We start from the raw sequence: 27,666 nt of genomic DNA on the forward strand, positions 1-27,666 counted from the left end.
CATACCTCCTACATAAAGCACATTGAGATCTACTGAAGAAAAAAGGTTTATATGAGAGCTAGGTATTATAAATGGACAAGATATCTTAAGTGTGGGAGGATGGAAGTATTATCAAATGCAGGTGTGTGTAACAACTTGTTTCTCCACTAATGTGTTTTTCACCAAAATAATGCAAAAAAACCTAAACCCGCATAAAACTATCAACATTTACTTAAACAGAAAATTTCATTAGTTTGATATCTGCCGTGTGACTAGAATGTTTATATTTTCTTCATTCAGCAGTAGACTTTAGGTGGACTCTAGTGGCCTCAGCACAGGACTGGGAGCCAAGTATTTAATCCCATCTCTAACCCATTGTGTTCTTGAAGAAGTCACTATTTCTACCTTAAGTTACCCCCATAAATAAAAATGGGGATACTACTTATCTACCTCTCAGCAGAATGAAAAACCAATTTATGCTTATAAACTGCTTCAAAGATTAAAATGTTTTAAGAGTTATGTACATTGTTACAGACTACCAAACAAAGGTCATTTAAAAAAGGCAAGTTAGAAATCTTGGCTCATGACAGATTCAGTTACAACATTCTGCTCAACTTTTTCCATAACTAATTCATGTTGTAGGTGAAGAGCTGAAAACATTAGCGTATAAAAGGAGCCCCTTTATTCAAACAAGGATGAAGATTTTCCCTGCCTTGTGCTTTTTTATTTAGCATATGTTCAGACAGCATGGAGATTTAGAAATCTGGAGTCTGAGATTTAATAAACGCAGACAAATGTGTAAACAGATTATGGTTTAGGCTCTATGAAGATGACACCAAAATTTTAGTTTCAAACTCTTAAAAATGTTGCATTTACTCTAGCCATCTTAGCATAGTGACCTTGAGCAAACATCAACACCTAGCTCATGAGACATTTACGTTTAAATTCTCCTATACCCTTCGCCCCACCCACATAACAATGTTTAAAATACTTGAAAAGAATCTCAATATAGTAGTACAAATATAACTGATTTTGAGGGTGGCAATGGAGTTTATTTTAAAGTATTAAGAATACAAAATGTTAATTACCATGGAAGAGTTGCCTTTCCCTTTCCTGAGAGTAGCTCCTGGAGCACAGCGCATCTCTTCATGGTCAAGAGAAAGTTGACTAGCTCCACCGCCAGAGACATCGCATCCTACCCCATAAAGGAAGAGAAAATGACAGGAACTCCTATCTGATTGCTATAAAGAGAGGTAAGAAAAATAGTCAATCACCCTACTTTTATAAGGGAGAAAGGATGGGTTACAGCAGCTACACTCACGAAAGGAAAACAGCACCTCTTCCATCTTTCACCCTGAAGGCTCCCAAAGAGCTTACAAAAATTACTCATCGTAATTGTGTCACTCACCTCTGAAATGCAGCTACCTCTGGGGTGGAATGCAGCACCTGTAATAACTCACACAGCCATACTACACAGCAGACAGGAAGTGAATACCACACCCAAGTCAAATGCAGAAGGTACTCAAGCTGAAATTTGGCCTGGAGAACGCGTCAGTGCCCACACGTTTTCTAATACTGCTATTTATTTTGTCTGCTCAAAGTGGCAGAGAGTTTATTAAACTGCTTGTAAAAGCAATACAGACGAAAGTATTAAGAGAATTATGTTGTACATATTAGAAACAGAGGAACAAACGCTGATTTGTAAATGCAGATGAGAAACTGACAATGGAACTTTGTAAGATCAAATGGTGTCACATTAAGGATAGCTTAGAAATGCTTTTTAGCACTATATAAGATATATCTTGATAGAAATCAAGCAAAGGCACCTTCCCCTGCTCAGGAAGACACTACGTATTTTCTCCACATACTTCCTTCCCTCTGGGCATCTTCATTATTTAGAATGCCTGTAGATCTTGCATAGAATGACAAAAGCAGATATGTTTGACTTACAAGAACAATCCTTATGCCAAGCTTAAAGACTGATGCTTTAGGTAGCAAAATTTCACACAATAGCCCATGTGAACAGGGAAGAAGATACTTCCCTAAACTTCACGTGAGGAGAAACAGTGGGGCAAAAATGGAAGACTGCAGAGGGCCGTAAGAGCACAAGAACAGTTCATGCCCATCTGAAATGGGCATGTTTGTACAAGAACATCTCTCTTGAAGCTCCTTGAAGGCATTTCCTAAAAAGAGAAAATTAGAGTTCAATTCTTAAAAATAGGGACTATGGGATGTGAAAATCATCAGTGGAATCAGTACAATTATACTCTGTGAGGACTTTTTTACATTGGAGGGAACCAGAGAAAAAATTCTCTCAATCCCAAGAGACAGTTAACCCACATTTGCTGAATAAGGAAGTGGAAGCTGTTTACTGAAGTTGCAAGTCAAGAAAGTGAAGAAATTAAAGCTCTAATAAATGTTATTTCTGTTGTATTGTATATTTTATTGTGTATATTTCAGGTTTAACTGGATAAAACAGGAACAGAAATTACTGGTTGTGAAATGGAGCAGAGTTAAAGTTGCTCTAAAAAACAAACGTTACTTTTTCCTAACTGATTTTAACCAGTAAATGAAGTCCATTATTCATGTCTGAATACTGGTGACAGTAGAATTTTCAGAACATTTCTCAATTCATCACGAACTTTGTACACTCAGCAGCTGGTCTCCCAGTAATCTGCACAAACTATCTATCCTTCCCCTTGCTGGTCATCCTCTACTGCAATGACCCACCATCATTCCTTTCATGATAACTTTTGAAGTTATTTCCAGCTCTAAGCCTGATGTGACCAAAGTATATAGATTTGCACCTGTTGATTTCTAAGAGCAGAGTTCATTTTGCTCCAACAATATTTCTATCGTAAGCATTCATCTTCTTTTCTGACCAGGAGACAAGTAAGGATCTTCATCAGCACCACATCTCAAAGGCTTCAAATTTCATTTTGTCTGCAGCATTCGTTTTCCAGGTTTTACATCAGTAAATCACGATAGCAAAATATTGAGCTTTTCACCAGTCAACCTTCGTACATTTCAAGATGCCACGGTTTTCAACACTTTTGGAAGGAAAGCCATGGCCAAGTAGGATGCCTCTGTTCTGCCATGATAGCTCTTGTTGGAGAAAATAGAGGGTGGTTTTCTGTTGCCTTCCCTCCAGTTTATGGCTGCCATGGGTTAAATCATGGTTCACCTCTTCTGCCATTTGATGGCATTTCTTGCATCAAGGGTCCCATTATCTCCCCATGCCCTCATCTTTCTGAAGCCATTGATGCTTTTTGAGGCTTCAGCCCGTTGCAGATGGTACTGCCATTTTGGTAGCAGCCAATAATACAGCCTGACCTGGTTGATTTTAGCTATCACAGTCTAAATGTTTAGGAGAAAACAATTTGAGACAACTTTGTTAAAAGACACATTTCTCAGAACCATAACTAGTACAAGTTTTACCTTAACTTCTCTTCCAAGAAATGAAACAATAAACATTAAGATGATTCTTAACTTGAAGAATAGCTGATTCTGACTTAAAAGCCTTGGAAAATCTCTGATAGTATACTGCATACAGTTTAAAGATCTGAATTAATTTATACTCTGAATACCTGAGCTCTAGGGATAAGGACTTGAGGACCAATTGTCTTGAGAATTCACTTGATGTTTTGTTATGAGGTGGTTTTTTTTAAATGTATGTATCAGAAAATGGAAAGAAAAAAAAACTTACTACCTTGGATCAGTTGCATCCAAGATGTCAGAGTGTTGTTTGGGTTAGTGTAATTTTTGTGAGAAAAGTCCACATACTTGGAATGTTACCACCTGACTTTCCTTTCTTCAGCTTATGCCCAAACTTATTTTTATAGGGAAATGGGCACAATGGGGAAGCATTATGGACCAAATTCACTGGTGCACCTAGTCAAGGGAATAAGGGAAATGATTTTGGGAACATGTTTTAAAAAAAATAAGACCATAAGAACTCTTGACATTTTCTTTATGCTTGTGTATTGCTTTCTGTCAGAGACTGTAAGCTCTGTGGGACAAATCCTGTCTCTTCAGTTGTGTTTGGAAAGCTTATAATAATAAATATCAAGCTCCAGATAAAAGTGATTCTACAAATTTCAGGGATGGGCATATTATGTAAAAGACACATATCTATGCCATAATCAAATGTGCATCAGGCTACCTGGACTTGTGAACAGCAGGACTGAAAACACAAGTCACTGTATTTGCAAAGACTGGGCACTGAAATAGATCAACCCTTAAAATACGCTGTAAAGGTTATAGACTTGGCGACTTGCAGAAAAGTCCTTGTTTTATCAAGGTATTCAAGTCCCCTTCACATCCAAATCATGGAGATCAAACTCCCCAGGTGAGCCATGGAGGAAAAGTAACAACAGAAGTTGAAAGTTCGAAACAGCTTTTAGTAAGAACCTCAGGCAAGGGGGTGAAGTATCATCTTGTTCTCGTGGAAAATGGTGAAAGGAGGATGAATCGAGAGTCTAGAGTACAATGACATATTAAGTAGAGGTGAGGATAACCAAAAAAGCTGCACAAAGATCAAACTCACAAGAAGAGCTGGCCAAAATCAAGTCCCTCTGCATCTACAAGCACAACTGTAGGAGACTCTTGAGTTTCTTAATGTGTAAAACAAGATGGATAGCCCAGTTGCAGGAGTGAGATATGCACAAACAGTTGCAAGCTAAGCCTCCAGAAAAGTAAAGAAACTGGACTTCAGAGAAACCAGGAATCCCGCTTGAGATACTAAAAATACAGTGTTCAGAGGAACAGCCGTGTTAGTCTGTATTCGCAAAAAGAAAAGGAGTACTTGTGGCACCTTAGAGACTAACCAATTTATTTGAGCATGAGCTTTCGTGAGCTACAGCTCACTTCATCAGATGTTTACCGTGGAAACTGCAGCAGACTTTATATACACACAGAAATCATGAAACAATACCTCCTCCCACCCCACTGTCCTGCTGGTAATAGCTTATCTAAAGTGATCAACAGGTGGGCCATTTCCAGCACAAATCCAGGTTTTCTCACCCTCCACCCCCCCACACAAATTCACTCTCCTGCTGGTGCTAGCCCATCCAAAGTGACAGCTCTTTACATAATCAAGTCGGGCTATTTCCTGCATAGATCAAGGTTTTCTCACATCCCCCCCACCCCCATACACACACAAACTCACTCTCCTGCTGGTAATAGCTCATCTAAACTGACCATTCTCCAGGTTTAAATCCAAGTTAAACCAGAACATCTGGGGGGGGGGGGGGTAGGAAAAAACAAGAGGAAACAGGCTACCTTGCATAATGACTTAGCCACTCCCAGTCTCTATTTAAGCCTAAATTAATAGTATCCAATTTGCAAATGAATTCCAATTCAGCAGTTTCTCGCTGGAGTCTGGATTTGAAGTTTTTTTGTTTTAAGATAGCGACCTTCATGTCTGTGATTGCGTGACCAGAGAGATTGAAGTGTTCTCCGACTGGTTTATGAATGTTATAATTCTTGACATCTGATTTGTGTCCATTTATTCTTTTACGTAGAGACTGTCCAGTTTGACCAATGTACATGGCAGAGGGGCATTGCTGGCACATGATGGCATAGATCACATTGGTGGATGTGCAGGTGAACGAGCCTCTGATAGTGTGGCCATCATCAGCCACACTATCAGAGGCTCGTTCACCTGCACATCCACCAATGTGATCTATGCCATCATGTGCCAGCAATGCCCCTCTGCCATGTACATTGGTCAAACTGGACAGTCTCTACGTAAAAGAATAAATGGACACAAATCAGATGTCAAGAATTATAACATTCATAAACCAGTCGGAGAACACTTCAATCTCTCTGGTCACGCAATCACAGACATGAAGGTCGCTATCTTAAAACAAAAAAACTTCAAATCCAGACTCCAGCGAGAAACTGCTGAATTGGAATTCATTTGCAAATTGGATACTATTAATTTAGGCTTAAATAGAGACTGGGAGTGGCTAAGTCATTATGCAAGGTAGCCTGTTTCCTCTTGTTTTTTCCTACCCCCCCCCCCCCCAGATGTTCTGGTTTAACTTGGATTTAAACCTGGAGAATGGTCAGTTTAGATGAGCTATTACCAGCAGGAGAGTGAGTTTGTGTGTGTATGGGGGTGGGGGGGATGTGAGAAAACCTTGATCTATGCAGGAAATAGCCCGACTTGATTATGTAAAGAGCTGTCACTTTGGATGGGCTAGCACCAGCAGGAGAGTGAATTTGTGTGGGGGGGTGGAGGGTGAGAAAACCTGGATTTGTGCTGGAAATGGCCCACCTGTTGATCACTTTAGATAAGCTATTACCAGCAGGACAGTGGGGTGGGAGGAGGTATTGTTTCATGATTTCTGTGTGTATATAAAGTCTGCTGCAGTTTCCACGGTAAACATCTGATGAAGTGAGCTGTAGCTCACGAAAGCTCATGCTCAAATAAATTGGTTAGTCTCTAAGGTGCCACAAGTACTCCTTTTCTTTTTAAAAATACAGTGAGCAATAGTGCTTTTGGAATCCTGGGTACCAAATACACTAAAATGGAAGTTGTGGGGGAACTTTAATTTTTTTCCCACATTTTATAAATATTTTAATAGGAGATACCCAAGGAACAGGCCTGTTTGGTAGTCAGCATAAGAAAGACTGAGAAAAAAGTTCATGTAGTAACAAAGCTAATAATAGGGATACAAGTGGCAAACAAGTCACACACACTAATCCTCGCTCTAAAATGGAATCCTCTCTTATTTAAGAAACACTGTATATGTGAAGAAGTCCAGAAATAAGACAGAATGTCCTTTAATCACTGGTATTTTAAGTTATCTGGAACTGAAGTTTGAGAACACTACTCCCTCTTCTCTACCCTGATTAGGCCTTCTTTACTGCTGAATATGTAACAGGTTTGGTTTTCCATCTAGCTACTGATTTTCTCAGAGGTGATCTTGCAATAGCTAGAGAGAGTCTGGGCTTGTACTTTGACACAGTGAGACAATCAGAAAGAGAAGTAGGACAGAATTTTGGAAGTCATTCTACCATGTCAGAAGAATGGGTATCTTATTGTGTCTGAAGATGTACACATTATCCTCATCATCATCTTTCTTGCACTGACAGAAATTTCTTACAATTTTCATATATAAAGCAACAGTGATCAACAAGTCTTTAGTTCCGCAAAGTACATTTTTCAAACCTTTTGGAAGACATGCATTTCCTATGCAGAAACAGAAAAAAAAAATTCTACACAGTGTTAGCTATGTATTTAAAAAGACCTAACCAAATGTAGACCATTTGAGACCATGATATATAGATAGATATAGATATATCACATTCTGCTCTGTAAAGAAAGATAAAGTGCATTAACACAACTAAAGGTGGAGCTAGTAAAATTTCTTTCAATCACAAAGAAATTACCCAATATACAGAGGTAATAAAGTAAAAAAGAAAAACCTGATTTAACAGATTAACATTAACATTTACTTACTTTATTTTTCAGAAGAAATTTGTTCCTACAGATCAGAATCTCACGCAACCACTTGAGGATTTCTGTGCTGCTGAGCATCTGATGACCAGTTAGTTTCTTGCAGATATAGAAAAGCATTTGTGAACTGCAGCAAAATGAAATTCAGTATTAGCTATATTATCTAATAATCCAAATACAATTTCTTGATAAAGACATAGCATCATAGAACTGAAAGGGACCTCGAGAGGTCATCTACTCAAGTCCCCTGGCAGTAATAAGTATTATCTAGACCATCCCTGACAGGTGTTTGTACAACCTGCTCTTAAAAATCCCCAATGATGGAGATTCCACAACCTGCCTAGGAAATTTATTCCAGTGCTTAACCACTCTGACAGTTAGGAAGTTTTTCTTAATGTCCAACCTAAACCATCCTTGCTACAATTTAAGCCCATTGCTTCTTGTCCTATCCTCAGAGGTTAAGAACAACAATTTTTCTCCCTCCTCCTTGTAACAACCTTTTATGTACTTGAAAACTTATGTCCCTTTTCAGTCTTCTCTTCTCCAGACTAAACAACCCCAATTTTTTCAATCTTCCCTCTTAGGTCAGGTTTTCTAGACCTTTCATCATTTTTGTTTCTATTCCCTGGACTTTCTCCAATTTGTCCACATCTTTCCTGAAACGTGGCACTCAGAACTGGACACAATACTCCAGTTGAGGCCTAATCAGCGTGGAGTAGAACAGAAGAATTACTTCTCGTGTCTTGCTTACAATACTCCTGCTAATACATCCCAGAATTGCGTTTGGTTTTTTTGCAACAGCGTTACACTGTTGACTCATATTTAGCTTGTGATCCACTATGACCCCCAGATCCCTTTCCGCAGTACTCCTTCCTAGGCAGTCATTCCCCATTTTGTTTGTGTGCATATATCCATATATCATTACATGGCATCAAGGAATCAGTAGGAATATCCTATATGGCATAATAGTCCATTTAAAATATAAAGAGTATATTTTATATAACAAAGCTGTCCCCTTCCACCTCCCAACAGGCCATTTTTTATTCCCTAGAGGAAATTAAGTGATTTTGGTACTTCTCAGATGTCCAGTCTTCAGGGCTGTTGATTCAGAACTGTGATTCATTTATCACAGAACTGATCCAGCTCAGAGGGTGGCAGTACATGTTTACCTACATTGCCCTGATGTGTCTCAACTCTGTTAGTAAGGAACACACATCTAGGAGTGTTCGTTCAAATCCATTCAGTACACTGTTAAAACTGCCAAAGAGTCCCGATTAGTGTCAGTTTTTATGGTTTTTTTGCCCCCAGCCTGAACAGACAACAAACTCATCATAGCTATATAATATAGTTTCAATTACTGCTAGCCTAGGCAGGACTCAAGCCAAAAATGTAAAGGTGAAAGCCTATCCACATTACCAATCCCTGAAGCCATATAATGCACCAATGAAGACTAATTTATTGATGCGGAGAGCAATGTGTTCTGGAAACGTATACTAAATTCCTTTCTCCTACCAAAAAAAAAATTGTGTACTGATACACATCCTATGACAAAGCATGAAATATTTTAAGTTTATTTTCATGATTCACAATTTCAGGTTCATGCAGGGTCACATTTAATGTCCATTTTTGCCTTCTTGTGAGTGCTGAAATACCTTTTCCCTAATAGTCTCATCTATCGAGTCAATTGCTGCAATTGCTATATTATAAATTATAAAATAAAATGCTAGATTATCTTAGTCAGTAGAATTCTTTATTAAAAAACCCTTTAGGACAAGGCTGCTGACGCGCACCAGTGAAATGAACTTCCACATAAAGTGAGCTTTAGTTTCAGAAATAATATTAAGTAATTCCATAGGGGTGGGTTTGCTGGATTTATCCTGCCTTAGTGCATATATACATTTTTTTTAAAAAGCAAATAGTAAGCATTTCAATCAGATAAGATAAAAATTATAAACATATTTTTAATTAACAGCCACAGTTACAACTGAATACTGGATTAAAAACCTCTGACAAAGCTAGCAAGATATCTGTGACATGCAATTTCTGTAAAAGTTAACTAGTAAAATGGAAAAGGATTTCTGTGAAACTAAACAAGATAGTGTATACATGAATAGTTTTGGTTTTAGAGACACATTGAAACTACTTGGCTTTTTTCAGACAAGTATAAACCACAGCTACTTCAAAAGAAAAGACATCTCAGACAGGGCTATTTATCTGATTCATAAAAGCTAATTTACCTACCTAATTTCCCAAAATGTTTCTATGGGTGCATCTGGATTCCATAAATCAATGCTGTCTAACTGATGAAGAACTAGCAAGGCCTGAATTCAAAACAGAGTAGCTTTTCACTTAAGAGAAAATAATTTGCAGAGTACTTCAGCATATGCAGCAAAGTAGATTAAATATATATGAATCCAAATATTAATTATATTTACATTTAAAATAGTAAATCTAATGGAAAACAAAAATATGCAATCTTTTTTTATGGAAAAGCAGAAGTTCATTATTAAGCAAGCTTCCATAATCATCTTTTAGCTTTTATTAAATATTTACAACCCAAACTTGATACATTATCTTGTATTACTTGCATGTGAATCTCCAAAATGAACCAAGGACATGTCAAGTCTTTTAAAAAGGGAACTTTTTACTTTAGTGTTTACTTCAATGACCCATCTGGAAAAATGTAATGAAACAGCAATCCTGCTGGTATAAAACTAGAATAGCAACAATAGAGCATCTATAGTTGAAGAATTCTCTGTTGTAAGAAAAGAGGTGCAATTTCTTTGTTTTCAACTTGCAAAAAGTTAATTAAAATAACAGTACATTCTGACCAGAACTGGGAGAGTATTAGCAAGCATATTTCAAAAATATTCATTTTCATTTTTAAAAATTATGTTTGCACCTCTTTGGGGTTTATTTTCTTCAATTATTCTCTTGAACAAGTTTATTGGTTTAAGGAAACAGCAAGGTTTAAACAACTATTGAAAAATGTTTGCAGAAAAGTAATTATGAATTTTAAATATGCATAGTCACACCAGAAACTTGAAAGAACAGAAATGGACTATGTGACCTATGTGCCCAATCAAAAGTGACAGCTCATATAGCAAATACTCACAAATGAGCTCGACACCAATAATTTCTTCGGGAAAATATTTGGCAAATAAATGTGAGAAAAATCACAAAGTCACGGACAATTAGCAAGCAGAAAAAGTAAAACTGCTGGTTACAAGTTATTCACCAAAATATAGTTATGGCAAGCTCTCAAGAGCAAGGGAAATTTAAATTAAAAGCTGCCACGTCATCCGTAACTATCCTTGGGTAATGTGACAAATGAGATGCTTCATGTAAGATCACCTACTGTTTGAAGACCCCTGCTAAAATGTCCAAAGAAATTTAATACTTTTGTGTTTATAAAAATTTTTTTTAAAAAAATAAATAAATAAATAAAAAAATCAACGATAGAATAAGCAGCTCTACCTCGAATTCCTAACTTTATCAATCTAACAAATTCCATGAAAGCAGAGATTGTAAGAGCTGTGGTGGCAAAATAATACCATTGAAAGTGACATTTCCATCAGCTAGGGCAGATCCCCACACACTTGTGTAGCAACTTTTAATGATTTTCAGAATAGTTCGTAACAGGAACCACTTTGAAATAACTAAGCTAGAAGAAAAAAAGATGGTAAGTGGGTTAAAGATTGAGGACATAAAACACACCAGATTCTCAGCTAGTGTAAATTGCTGGTACTCCATTCAAAACAGAGCTACCTCGGCTTACTCCAGATCAAAGTCTGGCCCAGCATGCCTAAACTAAGTAACATAACTAACGGAAAATCAAATCCTTCATCTAATACTATACATTAGAGGATGGGTTTGGGAGAGTTTGTCATATTTAAATTGTCCAAAACACTTCCAAGCCAATCACAGTACTTTTATTTAAAAAGACACCACTGTATTCTGGGCCAAAACAACATACGGATACTGTAACATTTGGAGTGATTATCATTGATGGAAATGCCGCAATGCAAGCCGCAGAATTTAGCTACAAAGATTGAGTGAAGCAGTAAAAGCAACACCCTGAAGAATGTTTTAGATATCCTTTCCTTCAATATTTGAAAGTTTTCCCCCTAGAAGCGTGGAAGATGGAAGTCTTAGACACAGTGCTCCTGATAGCATGTGCAAGCCTCAAATCACAGTAATCCAGGACAATTTAATAACTTGTAATTTAACTGAGACATAGAATCTTTCCTTCTCACACACCAAAAGAAATTGACGTCTCTAGTTTCAATATATTTTAAATCTGTTATACATTTCTACCACCAAGAAAACGCATGAACGTACCAAACTGAATGGCAACTTACTCAGCAGCCTTACATTAGCAATATAGCATGGACGGCTTAGAAATCAATCTTGGTGTTTTGCCTGCTGGACTACTGAAGCTCATTTACCTCAAGTGTGGTGCACTTTAATTACAGAACAAGCAGGGAAAGGATTTTAACAGCCTTAGGATTAGAAGTACTTGCCTGCTTATATGCCCCCTCCACACTTGCTGATTCAGAAAGTAACCATCATTGGCCATGGTCCCAGAGGTAAAATGAATGCTTATCTCAGCCAGTCGGAAAGAACTGGGGCAGACAGGCAGGCTGTCAGTGGAGGGATTTTAACAGTACTCTCTCTACAATGTAGTGGAAGATCCATAAAACCCCTTCTGAAATAGATCTTGGTTAAGGCCAGCTTCAGTGAGGAACAAATCTCTCAGTGACATGGGAGGACCACAGAAGACAATTCCCTATCATACCTTTGAAATCTTTCCTTAAATAGGCCTTTGCTTTATTGTATTGCAAACTTTCAATTGAACCTACTTTTAGAAAAATGCATGAATACAGACCAAACACTAAAGGCTCATCTACACACCAAGTTACTAAGGACATTGCTACAGTGCAGTCAAAGTCCCCGAGTGCTGTACCAATGTCCACACGGCCATGCTGCAAGCTGGTGCGCTGCAAATTCACACCCTAGCTTGCAGAGTGGTAACTTGCCATGTAGACAAGCTCTAACACTCAACTTTGGAAACAAACTGATCAATACTTAAAAGCTTTTACACAAAAAGCCTGATATGCTCAGCACAATTCACAAGCTAATCACCCTGCGTGGGGAAGAACACTTCCCTTACCTCCATGGCTTCTTGGGCTATTTCTGGCATGTTGGACTGTGGAACAAGTTGTACAAGTCCAGTAATTAATTCAGCAGTACTACTCTGTGTCTCAGGCCCTTGCTTCCTTGGATTCTAAACAGTAAAGAGAGTAAAATGGTTTAAAAAGCAACGTTGTTCAGAAATGGGCCATGTTTTATCTGCTCTGAAAATGCAGACCCCTTCAATACCCTGGCCAACAGCATTCACAGAACTAAATTAACCGCAGGCAGACTTCAGGTGACTACTTTCATAGATCCTCATACAAGTAAAGAGGGATTGGTGAGTTGGTTTTTTTGTTTGTTTTTTGAGATAGTCCTTGAATGTCATACTTTGGGGCAATCTAAAAAAAAAAATTCAAACTGAAGAGTAAACAAAACAGACAAAATAAAATTTCACAACCCTCATTATAAGATTCAGATTGTAATAAAATGATAATGATTATTTGGCAATATTGTACATCCAATGTTATTTTCAAGGTGTACATTTAACATAATTGGAACTAATTTCTGATGCTTTGGTTAGAGTTGATCTCCATATTATGATTTGCAGAATCCCAGAAAAATTATTTGAAAGGAACCTTACAGAATACCCATTATGACATCCATTTACAAAATAAGCATATCTTAGTAAGTTTACTGTCCTCTCTTTTTCATATCTCCCTTATGATTCTTTGGTGACTTTCCCTCAGTCTTTCCACAGTGTTATTCATAACATCTCTTCTATCATATTTTTACAAGTTGAGTTCATTAATTTCTCTTTAGTATTCTCTTTTGTTTTTCTGCTCGAGATTTTTACCCTAATTCTTTTTCCTGATCGTATTTTCTTCCCCAATCCATTTCCCCTCTATTCAAGTTTACAGGTTTTATACTCTTTGTCACTTTAATCTGGCGCTCTCTAGAACCAAAGAACTTCATGCCCTGCAGTCTCGCTATCTTGTCGTCTCATTCTTGACACAATGATCAGCAACTAGGATGACTGACTGGGATCTGTCCTAACGCACTGCCCAGGTTCATCACATTACTGATAAGCAGAAGAAATACAGTGGGATGGGCCTGGTGTTTATATAATGGACATTAGAAAAGCTGCCTTCATAAATTGTCTTGATTGGATGACGAGAAGAGAAAAAAGTATCATCCTAGAGCTAAACATTCTGAGTTTGAATTTTTATTTTTTTTACCAATTTTATTACTTTGTTTTTGGTATTTATACTTTAGTGACTTTATTTCCTAGGGTTATTTATATGATGACTTCATATTTAACAAAAAGCTAAAATGCTTTTTCAATATTTCTTTTAACATCAAGATTTCACTAATTCAACAGTAACATTTACTTACATACAGCAAGAGCTTTGGATCAGCATGTAACAGTTTTACCATGGATAACAGCAAAAACTTATAACTTCTGGTTTCCAAGTCTGTAGGTTTTTCTTTAAATTTAAGGCTTGTCATTTTCTCTTTAAATGTAAGACTCTAAGGAAAAAATATTACAACATTTGTCAATGAAGTACTACATATAGCGGGGTTGATAATTTAACATTTTTAAAAGCTTATTTTTATAATCAATAATGCATGAAAAGGAACAGGTATCATATGGCTAACAATTGTATATGCAATTCAGTAAAGTATAAATATAACTTTTGTACTTTACCCTTTTATGTATTCACTTTAACCTTTTACATATTAAAAATATAGTTTGTTTAAAAATAAGCTATCATTTTAATTAAAACTATATGTAAGCGAAAAAGAATTTCATCTTGTCAATAAGTTGCCCACAAAAGGTTTTCTGAAATTGGGGAAAAACCTATGAAAATAATTATTCCAATACTAAGAAAATCAGATATACCTACTAATAAAATATTGTAATTTTTTTTAATCCCTCAAACAACAACAAAAATCAAAATACTTCTGCTGGCACAGCAATCGATGGTTTTAATTTAACTTCAACATCTTGGGGGGTTTTTTAATACGTTTAGATTTTTAAAACAGAATTAGTTTAAATCACAGTAATGTTAACATGCTGTTTTTCGATATTAATGTAAATGACAATACTTTAAGGCAGGTTTCAGAGTAACAGCCTGTTAGTCTGTATTCGCAAAAAGAAAAGGAGGCACCTTAGACACTAACCAATTTATTTGAGCATAAGCTTTCGTGAGACTTTCGTGGGACTAAATAAATTGGTTAGTCTCTAAGGTGCCACAAGTCCTCCTGTTCTTTTTACTGTAAGGCAAGAACTCACTCTTCTCACATTTTAAGCAGTAGCAGCTGTGTTACTCTATTTTAATGCAATGGATCTCTGAAAACCGTGTCTTGCAGTTTTCAGATGGTGCTGAATCATTAGTAAAATACAGAGGCCCGGTCTACACTACACAGTTAGGTCAACATATGGCAGCTTACGTTGACCTAATTATGTCAGTGTACACACTACAGCCTTGTCCCAATGATGCAAGTGCCCTACTACACTGACATAACAACTCTACCTCCATGAGAGGCTTATGTCGAAGTAGTTAGGGCAACACAGTGTCTGTGTAGACAGTGTATTCCCTACATCAGCTGTTGAGTGTCTTATCAATTTCACGGCTCTCCTGGAGCTGGAGCCATTAAATTGACAAGGAAGCCTGGCTCCAGGCTCCCCAACCGGGCTGCTGCCAAGCCTCTGCTCCAAGCTGGGCTGCCAGTCAGGCTCCCAACTCGGGCTGCCACCCGGGCTCACAGATCTCTGCTCCGCCCCCTGGATTTTGGCTCTACACTCCCTGCTGAGAGCCCGGCTGCACTGAAGCTCTCCGCTGGGAGCCCAGTTGCTGCCCGTGCTCACTTCCCTGCCAGGAGCATGGCCGCTGACTGGGCTCCGGGTACATATCTCCCCACTGGAGGTGAGAAGCCCTAGGAGCAGCTGGGCTCCCGGCTGGGAACTGCGCACAGCTGAGAGCCTTAGCTCCCAGTCCCCCACACTGCCCCCTTCAGTTGGTGGAAGCGCTCTGGTGAGGAGGAGACAGAAGGAAAGTAGACAGAAGGAGAGTAACGTGATCATAGGTTGACTTATCACTGTAGTATAGAAATGCCCGTACAGTACTCTAACACAGGCTAAAGTCAGAGAAAGTTAGCTTCATTTGAAGAGGAATGGTGAAATACTACTCATACAATATTCAATTTCCTCATTTGCATGGGAGGAGATTCTAATGCCTCTGTTCATCCTAGCTCACCAGGGAAACAGTTATGCAATTCAGATATGAAAAAAAATCTGAACTAGGTGAAAAGAAAAGGAGTACTTGTGGCACCTTAGAGACTAACCAATTTATTTGAGCATGAGCTTTCGTGAGCTACAGCTCACTTCATCAGATGTTTACCGTGGAAACTGCAGCAGACTTTATATACACACAGAAATCATGAAACAATACCTCCTCCCACCCCACTGTCCTGCTGGTAATAGCTTATCTAAAGTTATCCAGGTTTTGTGCTGGAAATGGCCCACCTGTTGATCACTTTAGATAAGCTATTACCAGCAGGACAGTGGGGTGGGAGGAGGTATTGTTTCATGATTTCTGTGTGTATATAAAGTCTGCTGCAGTTTCCACGGTAAACATCTGATGAAGTGAGCTGTAGCTCACGAAAGCTCATGCTCAAATAAATTGGTTAGTCTCTAAGGTGCCACAAGTACTCCTTTTCTTTTTGCGAATACAGACTAACACGGCTGTTCCTCTGAAACCTGAACTAGGTGAGAGAGTCTACCACCTTTATAAGTAAGTGTGACTATCTGTCCCGAGATATGGCCTATGCACCTTCACACAAATGGACACACAGAGAATTACAGTTAACTATGTAAAGTTACACTACTGGACAGAGGAAGCTCTCAGGAGCTATTTGATATCTGCAAAGGAGTTTCTTCAGTACAACTAAGAAATATGTTAATCCTTGTTCAGTGTCCTTGATCAAAGGGGAATTGCCCTCCACATCTGACAAATATCTGGATGTTGCTAATCATGAGAGCTTAAAAGTTAGTCTAATTTACAAATGTATGCCCTCATCTTGCAAAACTTACAAATATGCGTAACTTTAAGCATGTGAATGGCTCCCATTGCATATTGGCTGTGTTTTTTCAATCTCATTATAAACAATATTTTGACTAAACTATAAATTGTTTGGGACAGAGACCTTTTTGTTCTATGCTTGTATAGAGCCTTGCACAATGAAATGCCAGGGTTCCTAGGTGCTACCACGATGGTATTTTTTGTCCAAACTGTATAATCTGTAATTAGCATCTAATTTTGCTTACTTTTTAAGTCTGTGAAAATAGGAATATTTAAAATTATAGTATTTCAAGTTTTACAATTTATTTTATTGAGTTTTATATGCATGAGGGACTCAACAATAGCAGTGAACACAGTATTCTTTAAAAACTTAAATAAATTCATCCCTGGGAAGATACCTTTCAAGCGGTAACACTGAAGTTGCAAGCTTTTTATTTTAACTTTTTGATCTACAGATTTATACCCTGGAACAAAAAAGTAGTCTCAAAGATTACAAGCCTATTCTTGAATTCTTTTCAAGTATGGCTTTGTGTAATTACAAATTTGAGACTTTATAATCCCAAACTATTTTGCTAAAAAAAATTCAATTTCACTCTTAAAGATGCACAATAAAATCTCATACTCAAAGCATTTGACAAAAAGTGACAACTGTACTGCCAGAGAAAACTGCTACTGTATATGATCACTTTGTCACAATTAAGGGAACTCTGAAAAGAAAAGCATGGCAGAAAGGAAGCTGTATGGTTTATCTGATCTGTGAAATGATTTATTTACTTCATACAACCTATAATTGAAGACATGCTACATATTCCATCTGAAATGAAGTGATGTGACTTCAACAGTAACTATACACAGAAAAGTCAAAGAAATTGAAGGCTTTTCTGCGGTAGTTACAATGGGTCATACTTACAGCAACAGAGGCCCACTGCCATGCAAAACAGTGACTGGTTGGCATCTGATCATGTGAGCGACAGCAGCCAATAAGAACAGAAAATAAGAAGCAAAAGACAAAGCACCACCAATCAATCAATCTCAGAGTTGCCAAGTACAATACCCTTGCTATATTCTCAACAGATGAATGTACAGATATAAAAACTGAGTTAAACAATTCTATAACGTTCAACTAATTTTGCCCAATCATTTTCTTTTAAACAAAATACTGAATTATTAGGAATATTTCAGCTGCATGTATAGCTTTAGGCCTTCTGCTACAGTAAATATCTGGGACACTGAAAACTATATCTTTGCAAAAAACAAACAAGTTAACTTCGCACAATATAGAAAGTCCTAAACTGAAAGTTCAAAATGAACAGAACTACTTCAAAAGACATTTGGATAGCATACTATAGACTAATCCACGATTTATTGAAGATTTTTATAAAGATGATCAAAGCAGTTTTCATTTCATAATGCTTGCAAATCTTTACAATTTCTGTGCTGTCACTAAGACCAAACAGCCAACATGCTTAAGACAGAGTAAGTAAAACAAACAAAAAGCATTTCAAATCAAAAACTCCTGCTCATCATCAATGTAGAAATGCAGCAGATACTGAAATTTATTCTGCTGTATGCAGCAGAGGGTAGAATTATTCTGATTATGAAAAAAAAAAAAAAGGCCAAGTATTGCCTTCACTAAATAGGCCTGGATATAGCAAGACACCTTAAAAGAACATTCAGACTGTATTACAGAAAGTAGATTATTTCTATCTTGTCGGTCTGAGAGCAGCATAAAAGCTAAGAAACAAGATCACTAATTAACTTAGTAGGAATACTTTGTGAATACACAGAATACTGCAAGGTTTACAGAGCATGTAAGGCTCTCTGTTGCTTTAGGGATTGCTACATTTTTACTCTATCTTCCAGACTAACATTGATGAATAAAACAACAGGAATGGAATGGAGACAGAAAATGCAATGGACAGTAATTGTTAAATCACAGCCCCAAGGCTTACCGGTGTCATACGAATTGCTGGATGGGCCCCACAACCCTGCACAGCTTTCTGAAGTGTTTCACTGAACATGCTGCGGAGTTCCACGGCGTGACAGTACACAGCATCAATCTTGGGCCACCAGTCCACTTCAGACTAGGAAGAAAATACACTGGTACTTAAAAAGTAGCACGTCATACAAATCACAATCTATTTAAAACAAAAACCCAAAACAGACTACTTGCTGTCATAATTGGTTTTTCAGTCAGTAAGTACTTCAAGATCAGTGTCAGTTAGACTGACATTGGAGAAGTTAGTAGCAGATTACAAAAGCAAGCCAAATTAAAGAAGTTGCTACTTAAAGTCCAGTTTAAGACATGAATATTCAAAATGGGCTATGCAATACTATTCAAAGGGCAAATAGTTTTCACAACAAAGATTTCATTAGCTTGGAATCAGTTTTTTTTCTACTCCAAGTTTTCTGTTTTCTTTTGCCAGAAGGGGTTAAATTAAGACCCTTTTCCCTAATGGTTTTGTGCTTCATCGAAAACTACTTCCATACTCGCAATATTAGGAAACACGCAGTCACTTTTATCGAAGACAAGTGGGCACGGAGAGTTGTGCTTTAGCATTAAAGACCCAAAAAAGCCTCAAACTCAGCCTGAGAGCAGTGCAAAGTCCATGTATGAACTGCACATTCTATTAGACAACAAAAATTAGGGAGAAATTATTATAGAAAAGAACCATTTAAAGGCCCAAAGTTAATTTTATAAATGTTTTAAAACGAAAATCAAGTTTCACGTTTCAGTGAAAGCCACTAGTTACAGGAGCTTTCTGTTCAAAGCTCTTCCCATAGCTAGTGCAAAAATACTACAAGAGCAGCCCTAGGGAGAGCCCACAGGATTTGGGGCAGGCTACTGCTTTAGCAAAAACCTGTGATGCTCCAAGTTACACAGTGCAATGTGGTTTAAATATTTTTAAAGCTCTCTGGATTGTGGGTTTAATCTCTGTTCTAGGAATTTTTACTTTTTTAAAATAAATGCGTGTCCTGTCTTTTTACCCCACACCAAATGGAGATAATAGGGGTAAGCCTCGCCCATCTGTTCATTGCATCTACCTGTTGTCTCTCATTTTATACTTGGATTATAAACTCTTTTGGGCAGGGACCACCTTCTTTGTATGAGTGTACAGCGCTTGGCCTAATGGGGCCCTTTTCCATGACTAGGACCCCGTTTCCATGACTGGCATAATACCACCAATACCACCTAGCACGTACGTAGCATTTTACAAAGGAGGTACCCATCACTATTACCATTTTATGGATGAGAAAACTGAAACACAGAGAAGTGAAGTGACTTGCCCCAGGTCACCCAGTAGTTGAGCTGGGAATGGAACCCAGATCTGTCGAGTCCCAGTCCATTGCTCCATCCACTAGGCAATACTGCCTCCCATAATATAAATAATGAGTCTGCGGTCCTCCTCCCTTAAATGATCAATGTCAATACACTGGAAAGAGCAAGAGGGGTTGAAGCAGCAAAGGAACTGCTGCCATGCAACTATGGTGATTAGAATCTCGGCCTATTTTGAAACCTGGTAAGTAGATAATGAGGAAGCTTGTTATGCAACAGGAAAATAGCACTTTATATTAAAAACAATACAATAAACATGCTTTTTCATCCTCACATTTCAGCACATTAAATTTGTACTGAGATGCAGACCTGTAACTCAGTGAGCCCAAGGTCGAAGAGACCTAAATCCATTGTCCATAAATGGGCAAATCTTGATGATTGTGCTAGAACCAGTAGAATGAACACAGTGCGCAAGATTTAGTCTACTGCCAATAGTCTATTCAAATGAATATTTCAATTCCTAAATAAAATCAACCACCTCTAGGCTAACTAAATACTTTTAAAACTTACATTTGTGATTATTCGCTGGAGTGAGTTAACCAGCACATAATGAAACGTTGATGGGGAATTCTGTGCCAAGCAGATCTAGAAGGAAAACGTTAATATAAAAGCCATTTAGGAAAACTGTTATTCTTTAACATCTCTCAAGATCAGATTGAACAAAGCACCAAAGCCCTTTTAGTAAATTTAAAAAATTTCAATACAAGCAGAACAGCAGACAGATTGATACAAAATACTCAACACAAAGAATTTCTGACAAATATTAATAAGTTTGAAATTATTTATGAATTTCTGGCTGCCACTAACACACCCTTGATATCTGACAAGTCATAAATAGCATCAGAAGACACTACTTGCCCATAAAATCATGGCCTCACCTTAAGGTATGGGTTCTTCTGAGGGTTTATGCGAAAGCAGGAAACTAAGCAGTCTATCATAAGGTCTACATCTGCATTCTGATTGCCTCTTGAGAAAGGTTTACTTGGATTAAACAGCAAGGTCTACACAAAAATTCAGATAAAAATGTTATTCCAGTCTGCTTGTAATATATCACTAATTTGTTAAAAAAAATCAGAGAGTAGGTCACTCTAAACGTTACAATTTTAAAAATCTGCTAACATTCGTTATTTCTGAAACCTCTTAAATAATATTTAATCTTTAAAAAAAGTCAACTTTTATAGATTTAATAGAGACAAAAAAGAAAATTCAGAACCTATCCCTTGCTTTTTAATTCACCCATATAATCTCAGAAGCTTGGTTGATTACATGTTGCAATACCCAGAGCTAAAGATGTATTTGGAAAAGCAAGAAGTAGTTTGGGCATTACATATGGGATGTAAGTGGGTAAATGTTGCATTAAGAGAATATAAAATTCCTTAGTGCTATTTAAGCCAAAAGGCATTCAGCAGAAACAAAATGTAGGAAGTCAAGAGACAATGCGGGATTTGAGAGAAGGAAAGTAAGAGTGAATGAAGAATACTGGAGCTGCAATACTGGTGTAATTATAAAATACTAGAACATGCACAGCTTGCTTACAAAAATGCTACCAAAGATACTCCAAGACATTGGGCTTATTAGTAAAAGACACGAATCAATTTTCTCATCAGATCTAGAAAACGACAAAATGATTTCCAGGCTCCTCTCTCTTCCTCTTTACCTTAAGATCATCAACCATGGACTGCACGAGAAGGAAAATGACAGAATTATCTTCCCAGTTGATGTAGGTGGATGCTTTGCACAGTTTAACACAAGCAATAGCAGCACTTTCAGTCAGCTGTCTGCTCCCACTATGGCTTGCAAGTGCTTTCCTGAGGTTGTCCAGAAACAGTTTCTGCAGAATTCAAACATAAAAACCAAAAAAGAAAAGAAAAGAAAATAGTTATAACCAATGTTTTAGGAGCTGTGGACAGAGCTTTTACATTTTTAAATACCAAAAAAAAAATGGAAATACTGGTGTATCAGTTTAGAAAAGTATATTTTATTCTTTACACACTCACTTTGGACCATTCACATTTGTGTGAAGATACCATGATATATTCAGCTTGGCAGTGGCCAACTTGGATGCTCCAAGGATTGCTTATTTTTAGTTGTAGCCAAGTCAAATTCTATCTGTGTTACAGAACTTCATTTGCACACCAAACTTTTCGGGTACAAAATATATCAGAAGAACAGAAGAAGGTTGTGTTGGTGGGGGAGTGGCACTATATGTGAAAGAAAGTGTAGAATCAAATGAAGTAAAAATCTTAAATGAACCAAACTGTACCACAGAATCTCTACGGATAGTAATTCCATGCTCGAATTAGAAGAATATAGCAGTAGGGATATATTACAGACCACCTGACCAGGATGGCGATAGTGACTGTGAAATGCTCAGGGAGATGAGAGAGGCTATTAAAGTAAAAAACTCAGTAATAAGTGGGGGGATTTCAACTATCCCCATATTGACTGGATACATATCACCTCAGGACAGGATGTAGAGACAAAGTTTCTTAACACCTTAAATGACTGTTTCTTGGAGCAGCTAGTCCTGGATCCCACAAGAGGAGAGGCAATTGTTGATTTAGTTGTAATTGGAGCACAGGATCAGGTCCAAGAGGTGCATATAGCTGGACCGCTGGTAACAGTGACCATAATATAATTAAATTTAACTCCCTGTGGTGGGGAAAACACCACAGCAGCCCAACACTATAGCATTTAATTTCAGAAAGGGGAACTACGCAAAGATGAGGAGGTTAGTTAAACAGAAATTAAAAGGCACAGCCTCAAAAGCAAAATCCCCACAAGCTGCATGGAAACTTTTTAAAGACACCATAATAGAGGCTCAACTGAAATGTATACCCCAAATTAAAAAAAAAAAAATAGTAAGAACCAAAAAAAGAGCCACCATGGCTAAACAACAAAGTAAGAGAAGCAGTGAGAGGCAAAAAGGCATCCTTTGAAAAGTGCAGGTTAAACCCTAGTGAAGAAAACAGAAAGGAGCATAAACTCTGGCAAATGAAGGTAAAAATATAATTAGGAAGGCCAAAAAAGAATTTGAAGAACAGCTAGCCAAAGATTCAACAAGTAATAGCAAAAAAAATTAAGTACATCAGAAGCAGGCAGCCTGCTAAACAACCGGTGGGGCCACTGGACGATAGAGATGCTAAAGGAGCACTCCAGGACGATAAGGCCATTGTGGAGGAACTAAATCAATTCTTTGCATCGGTCTTCAAGGTTGAGGATGTGAGGGAGATTCCCAAACCTGAGCCATTCTTTTTAGCTGACAAATCTGAGGAACTGTCCCAGATTGAGGTGTCATTAAAAGAGGTTTTGGAACAAATTGATAAACTAAACAGTAATAAGTCACCAGGACCAGATGGTATTCACCCAAGAGTTCTGAAGGAACTCAAATTGCAGGACTATTAACTATAGTCTGTAACCTATCATTTAAATCAGCTTCTGTACCAAATCACTGGAGGATAGCTATTGTGATGCTAATTTTTAAAAAGGGCTCCAAAGGTGACCCCGGAAATTACAGGCCTGTAAGCCTGACTTCAGTACTGAGCAAACTGGTTGAAACAATAGTAAAGAACAAAATTGTCAGACACATAGGCGAAAATAATTTGGGGTTTATTTTTGGGGGGGGGGTAAAAAAATGGTTTTTGTAAAGGGAAATCATGCCTCACAAATCTACTAGAATTCTTTGCGGGGGTCAAAAAAAGTTTGGACAAGGGGGATCCAATGGATATAGTGTATTTAGATTTTCAGAAAGCCTTTGACAAGGTCCCTCACCAAAGGCTCTTAAGCAAAGTAAGCAGTCATGGGATCAGAGGAAAGGTCCTCTCCTGGTCTGGTAACTGGTTAAAAGATAGGAAACAAAGGGTAGGAATAAATGGTCAGTTCTCAGAATGGAGAGAGGTAAATAGTGGTGTCCCCCAGGAGCCTGTACTAGACCCAGTCCTATTCAACATATTCATAAATGATCTAGAAAAAGGGGTAAACAGTGAGATGGAAATATTTGCAGATGATACAAAACTACTCAAGATAGTTAAGTCCCAGGCAGACTGCAAAGAGCTACAAAAGGATCTTTCAAAACTGGGCAATTGGGCAACAAAATTGCAGACGAAATTCAATGTTGATAAATGCAAAATAATGCACATTGGAAAACAATCCAAACTATACATATAAAATGATGGGGTCTAAATTAGCTGTTACCATTCAAGAAAGATCTTGGCGTCACTGTGACTAGTTCTCTCAAAACATCCACTCGATGTGCAACAGCAGTCAAAAAAGAGAGCCGAATGTTGGAAATCATTAAGAAAGGGATAGATTATAAAACAGAAAATATACTGCCTCTATATAAATCCATGGTACGCCCACATCTTGAATACCGCATGCAGATGTGGTCACCCTATCTCAAAAAAGATATATTGGAATTGGAAAAGGTTCAGAAAAGGGCAACAAATTATTAGGGTATGGAACGGCTGCCGTATGAGGAGAGATTAATAAGACTGGGACTTTTCAGCTTGGAAAAGAGATGACTAAGGGGGGATATGTTAGAGGTCTATAAAATCATGACTGGTGTGGAGAAAGTAAATAAGCAAGTGTTATTTACTCCTTCTCATAACACAAGAACTAGGGGTCACCAAATGAAATTAATAGACAGCAGGTTTAACACACACAAAAGGAAGCATTTTTTCCACACAAGGCACAGTCAACCTGTGGAACGCCTTGCCAGAGGATGTTGTGAAGACCAAGACTATAACGGGGTTCAAAAAAGAACTAGATAAATTCATGGAGGATAGGTCCATCAATGGCTATTAGCCAGGATGGGCAGGGATGGTGTCCCTAGCCTCTGTTTACCAGAAGCTAGGAATGGGCGACAAGGAATGGATCATATGATGATTACCTGTTCTGTTCATTCCCTCTATAGCACCTGGCATTGGTCACTTCTGGAAGATAGGATACTGGGCTAGATGGACCTTTGGTCTGACCCAGCATGGCCGTTATGTTCTTATTTCCACACATTGCAAAAAAACCGAATCAAACAAAAAAAAACAAAAAAAAAAACACCCCACTGCCCACAAAGTTCAGTTCAGATTAGCAGTAATGTAAAACTTGATTAAGGGACTTGGGGAGGAATTTGGCAGGATTCAAAACGCTAGGAGTTCTTTACTCTCAAGCCCAGCAGGGACTGTAAGTGCTAAGGTGGCAGTTTGTTCCGCACAAACCCTTTTTTTAGTTCTAGGAATTCAATTGTCACGAGTAGCTATACAACCCTCATCAAGCAGGATATATGTCATTACACAAAGCTCTGATGGTAGGGAAAGTAAAGGGCTAGGTGAGAGCTCCAAGAAGCCTGAATAGTAGGAAAAAGTAGGGATTTAATAGGGGGGTTTAATGTGGGTTTTTAAAAAAAAACAGAGGCAGAATAGGCTTATATCAGAGAGTATAGAGTTTTTAAACAATATAGGACATGCCAAGACACAAACCCTAGTGAATTCAGACTTTTTTTCACTATGACATTTTAGCTTTCTTCACCTTGTTTATTTTGGTTTCCTCCACCACATCCTTGGCTATATCTTGAATGATTTCTGGACACAGGACAAGAAGAATGATTTGCAGTGGCCAAACTGCTGCTTTACGTTTCGTGCTTTCGGCAAAGCCATCCACCAAGTCAAACAACTTCTCTGCACAATCTACATTATAAAACAACCAAATGACTACGGAAGAAACACTGAGGGGAAAAGCGTTTAAATATCCTGTTATGTTTAGCTCATAATCCTAATTTGCAAAGAACATTACTCAAAAGAAAAAGCACGAGAAATCTTTGGACTTTGGTTCAAGAAGAACAAAAGAAATATGAGCAAGACAGTCACACACATAATTTATTCACTAGACATGACTACTATAGAGCATTCCATAAATACATATGATCTGTGGATGAAGACTTATGTCAGAGTTAGGTATAACTGTCTGCAGAAAGAAATAGGAAATAAAAAAGGAGATTTCGAACATCTAAGGGGGAAAAAACATTGATCAAAAATATTATTCTATGAAATACTGTAACTGACGTGTACAAATGCCAAAATTTGCTTTCACTATTTTCCATAATTTTTAAAATCAATTATATTCATTCTTTTTCCAGCTAACCAACTCACTAAATAGTAGCTGAAGATTTAAACTGTGAAAAACTTTCCAGAATTCTAGTTTGCAGACACTAAAATATGCATGTACAAATAACAGACATTTCAGCCTGTTTTCAGAGTTCAGATACAGGTCCTATTATGACACAAATGGAAACTGGAAGGCTGCGTCTTGAGTACTGGGAAGCAAAAGAAGTTTAGCACTACTTTTGAAAGGAAGATAAAGGGGGAATAGAACATAAGAGGAAAAGTATGGCTCCTTCTAAAAAAATAAAATAATTGTGTTTTACAACCATGCTTAGGCATGCAATTGTGGCTGAACTGGGCTTTAAACAGTATTAAAACAATGATTCATAAAATAACTTTAAAATGTGCTTATGTCCTTCCCTAATTAGAAAGGCTAAAGCATATGTAGAGCCTTGTGTCAATACAAAATTTGTATTTGCATCCGATCCGCAAACGGTCCGTGGATATACGCAGATTTGCAGGACTCTAGACATAAAATTTGGATCCGCATTCATCTGCGATCTGAAACATGAAAATAAAGCAGATAGCTACAGATCTGCAGAGCTCTACGCATATGCTTACGTGCCCTTCCTGAACAGGAATGCTTTCCTGAATCAGGGGCTAAAATGTGTATTTGTAAATTTACTTTTATTTGTATGTAAGATAGTTTATGTTTGTGTGTTTTGTTTACTTGTTATGTGTACCAAAATAGAGCTCTATAAAGCAGGCCAGTTCCCACCATTACCCCCTTCCTCCTCATTTCCATTTGTTGAGTGAAGGGAGATAAAGAGTGTATCCCAGGCTGCTCTGGCAAAGGATGACAGAAAGATGCTTCTTTTATGCGAGCTGCCTGAGAAGCAAGAAGTGTACAAAATGTCCGTGAAGTTGGTGATCTCTGACATAAAACTTTGTGAAAGTTACAACCAATGGACTTAGCCTGATAAATCCATATTTTAAGAGATACACATCAAAATGATTTGTTATGTCTTACCCGCCATATCAGTCTGTGGTGTCTGGTAAAGCTTTGTGAATTCATCAGGATAGTTTTCCACCCAGTTCCAAAATGCCTACAGATAATTCAACATGTCTTTACACATATGCAACAATCAGTTTAGGAAATAAACTCAGCTTAGGAAATAAACTTGCAATGGAAGAGATGACTTTTTTTGTCCTTCAGAGTCTCAGCATGCAGTGCTTTTACAGCAAAACTCTCATACATGTGTGTTTACAGTGAAAAGTGACCTGTTCAAAAGAGACTAGTGTTTTCCGGTTCCTAAATTCAAACAGGGGCATGAGACTGCAAATCAGTGACTGAGGAACAGCAAGAAAATTCCACTTAGAATATATCAACGGTAACATACTTGCCTTTTCAAGACTGTTTATAACGGCCAGTTGAGCTACTTTCTTTAGGGCTTTAAACTTAAATACTGTCTCTGCAAAAATAAAAAATTTTGACATTTGAAAGAAAAACTCATTTCTAACAAAATAGGTATATAATAATTCAACCCAATAAGACAGCTCAGAGGTTCTAAGCAC

General features: G+C 37.6%; 1 protein-coding gene across 9 annotated transcripts in view; it reads right to left on the reverse strand.

Annotated features, from left to right (window-relative positions):
* NF1 (neurofibromin 1) overlaps positions 1-27,666 on the reverse strand; it is a 170,623-nt gene that overhangs the window by 117,650 nt on the left and 25,307 nt on the right. For 7 of the 9 annotated variants that reach the window (XR_012155355.1, XM_073315122.1, XM_073315120.1 and 4 more), the window contains exons 6-17: positions 27,496-27,563; positions 27,122-27,197; positions 25,520-25,677; positions 21,657-21,830; positions 20,878-21,000; positions 20,510-20,584; positions 18,615-18,746; positions 13,973-14,107; positions 12,618-12,731; positions 9,686-9,765; positions 7,448-7,571; positions 1,068-1,220 (exon numbers count right to left, since the gene is read on the reverse strand). Coding sequence is in view for 8 of the 9 variants with exons in the window: in XM_073315122.1 (XP_073171223.1) it covers positions 1,068-1,220; positions 7,448-7,571; positions 9,686-9,765; positions 12,618-12,731; positions 13,973-14,107; positions 18,615-18,746; positions 20,510-20,584; positions 20,878-21,000; positions 21,657-21,830; positions 25,520-25,677; positions 27,122-27,197; positions 27,496-27,563 (1,412 nt within the window). In the remaining variant the exon portion in view is untranslated. Of the gene's footprint in view, positions 1-1,067; positions 1,221-7,447; positions 7,572-9,685; positions 9,766-10,998; positions 11,085-12,617; positions 12,732-13,972; positions 14,108-18,614; positions 18,747-20,509; positions 20,585-20,877; positions 21,001-21,656; positions 21,831-25,519; positions 25,678-27,121; positions 27,198-27,495; positions 27,564-27,666 lie in introns of those variants that run through there. The other 2 variants (XM_073315123.1, XM_073315126.1) reach the window with 2 other exon arrangements.

The sequence above is a fragment of the Lepidochelys kempii genome, chromosome 17 (genome assembly GCF_965140265.1).
Source record: "Lepidochelys kempii isolate rLepKem1 chromosome 17, rLepKem1.hap2, whole genome shotgun sequence".
NCBI lineage: Eukaryota > Metazoa > Chordata > Testudines > Cheloniidae > Lepidochelys > Lepidochelys kempii.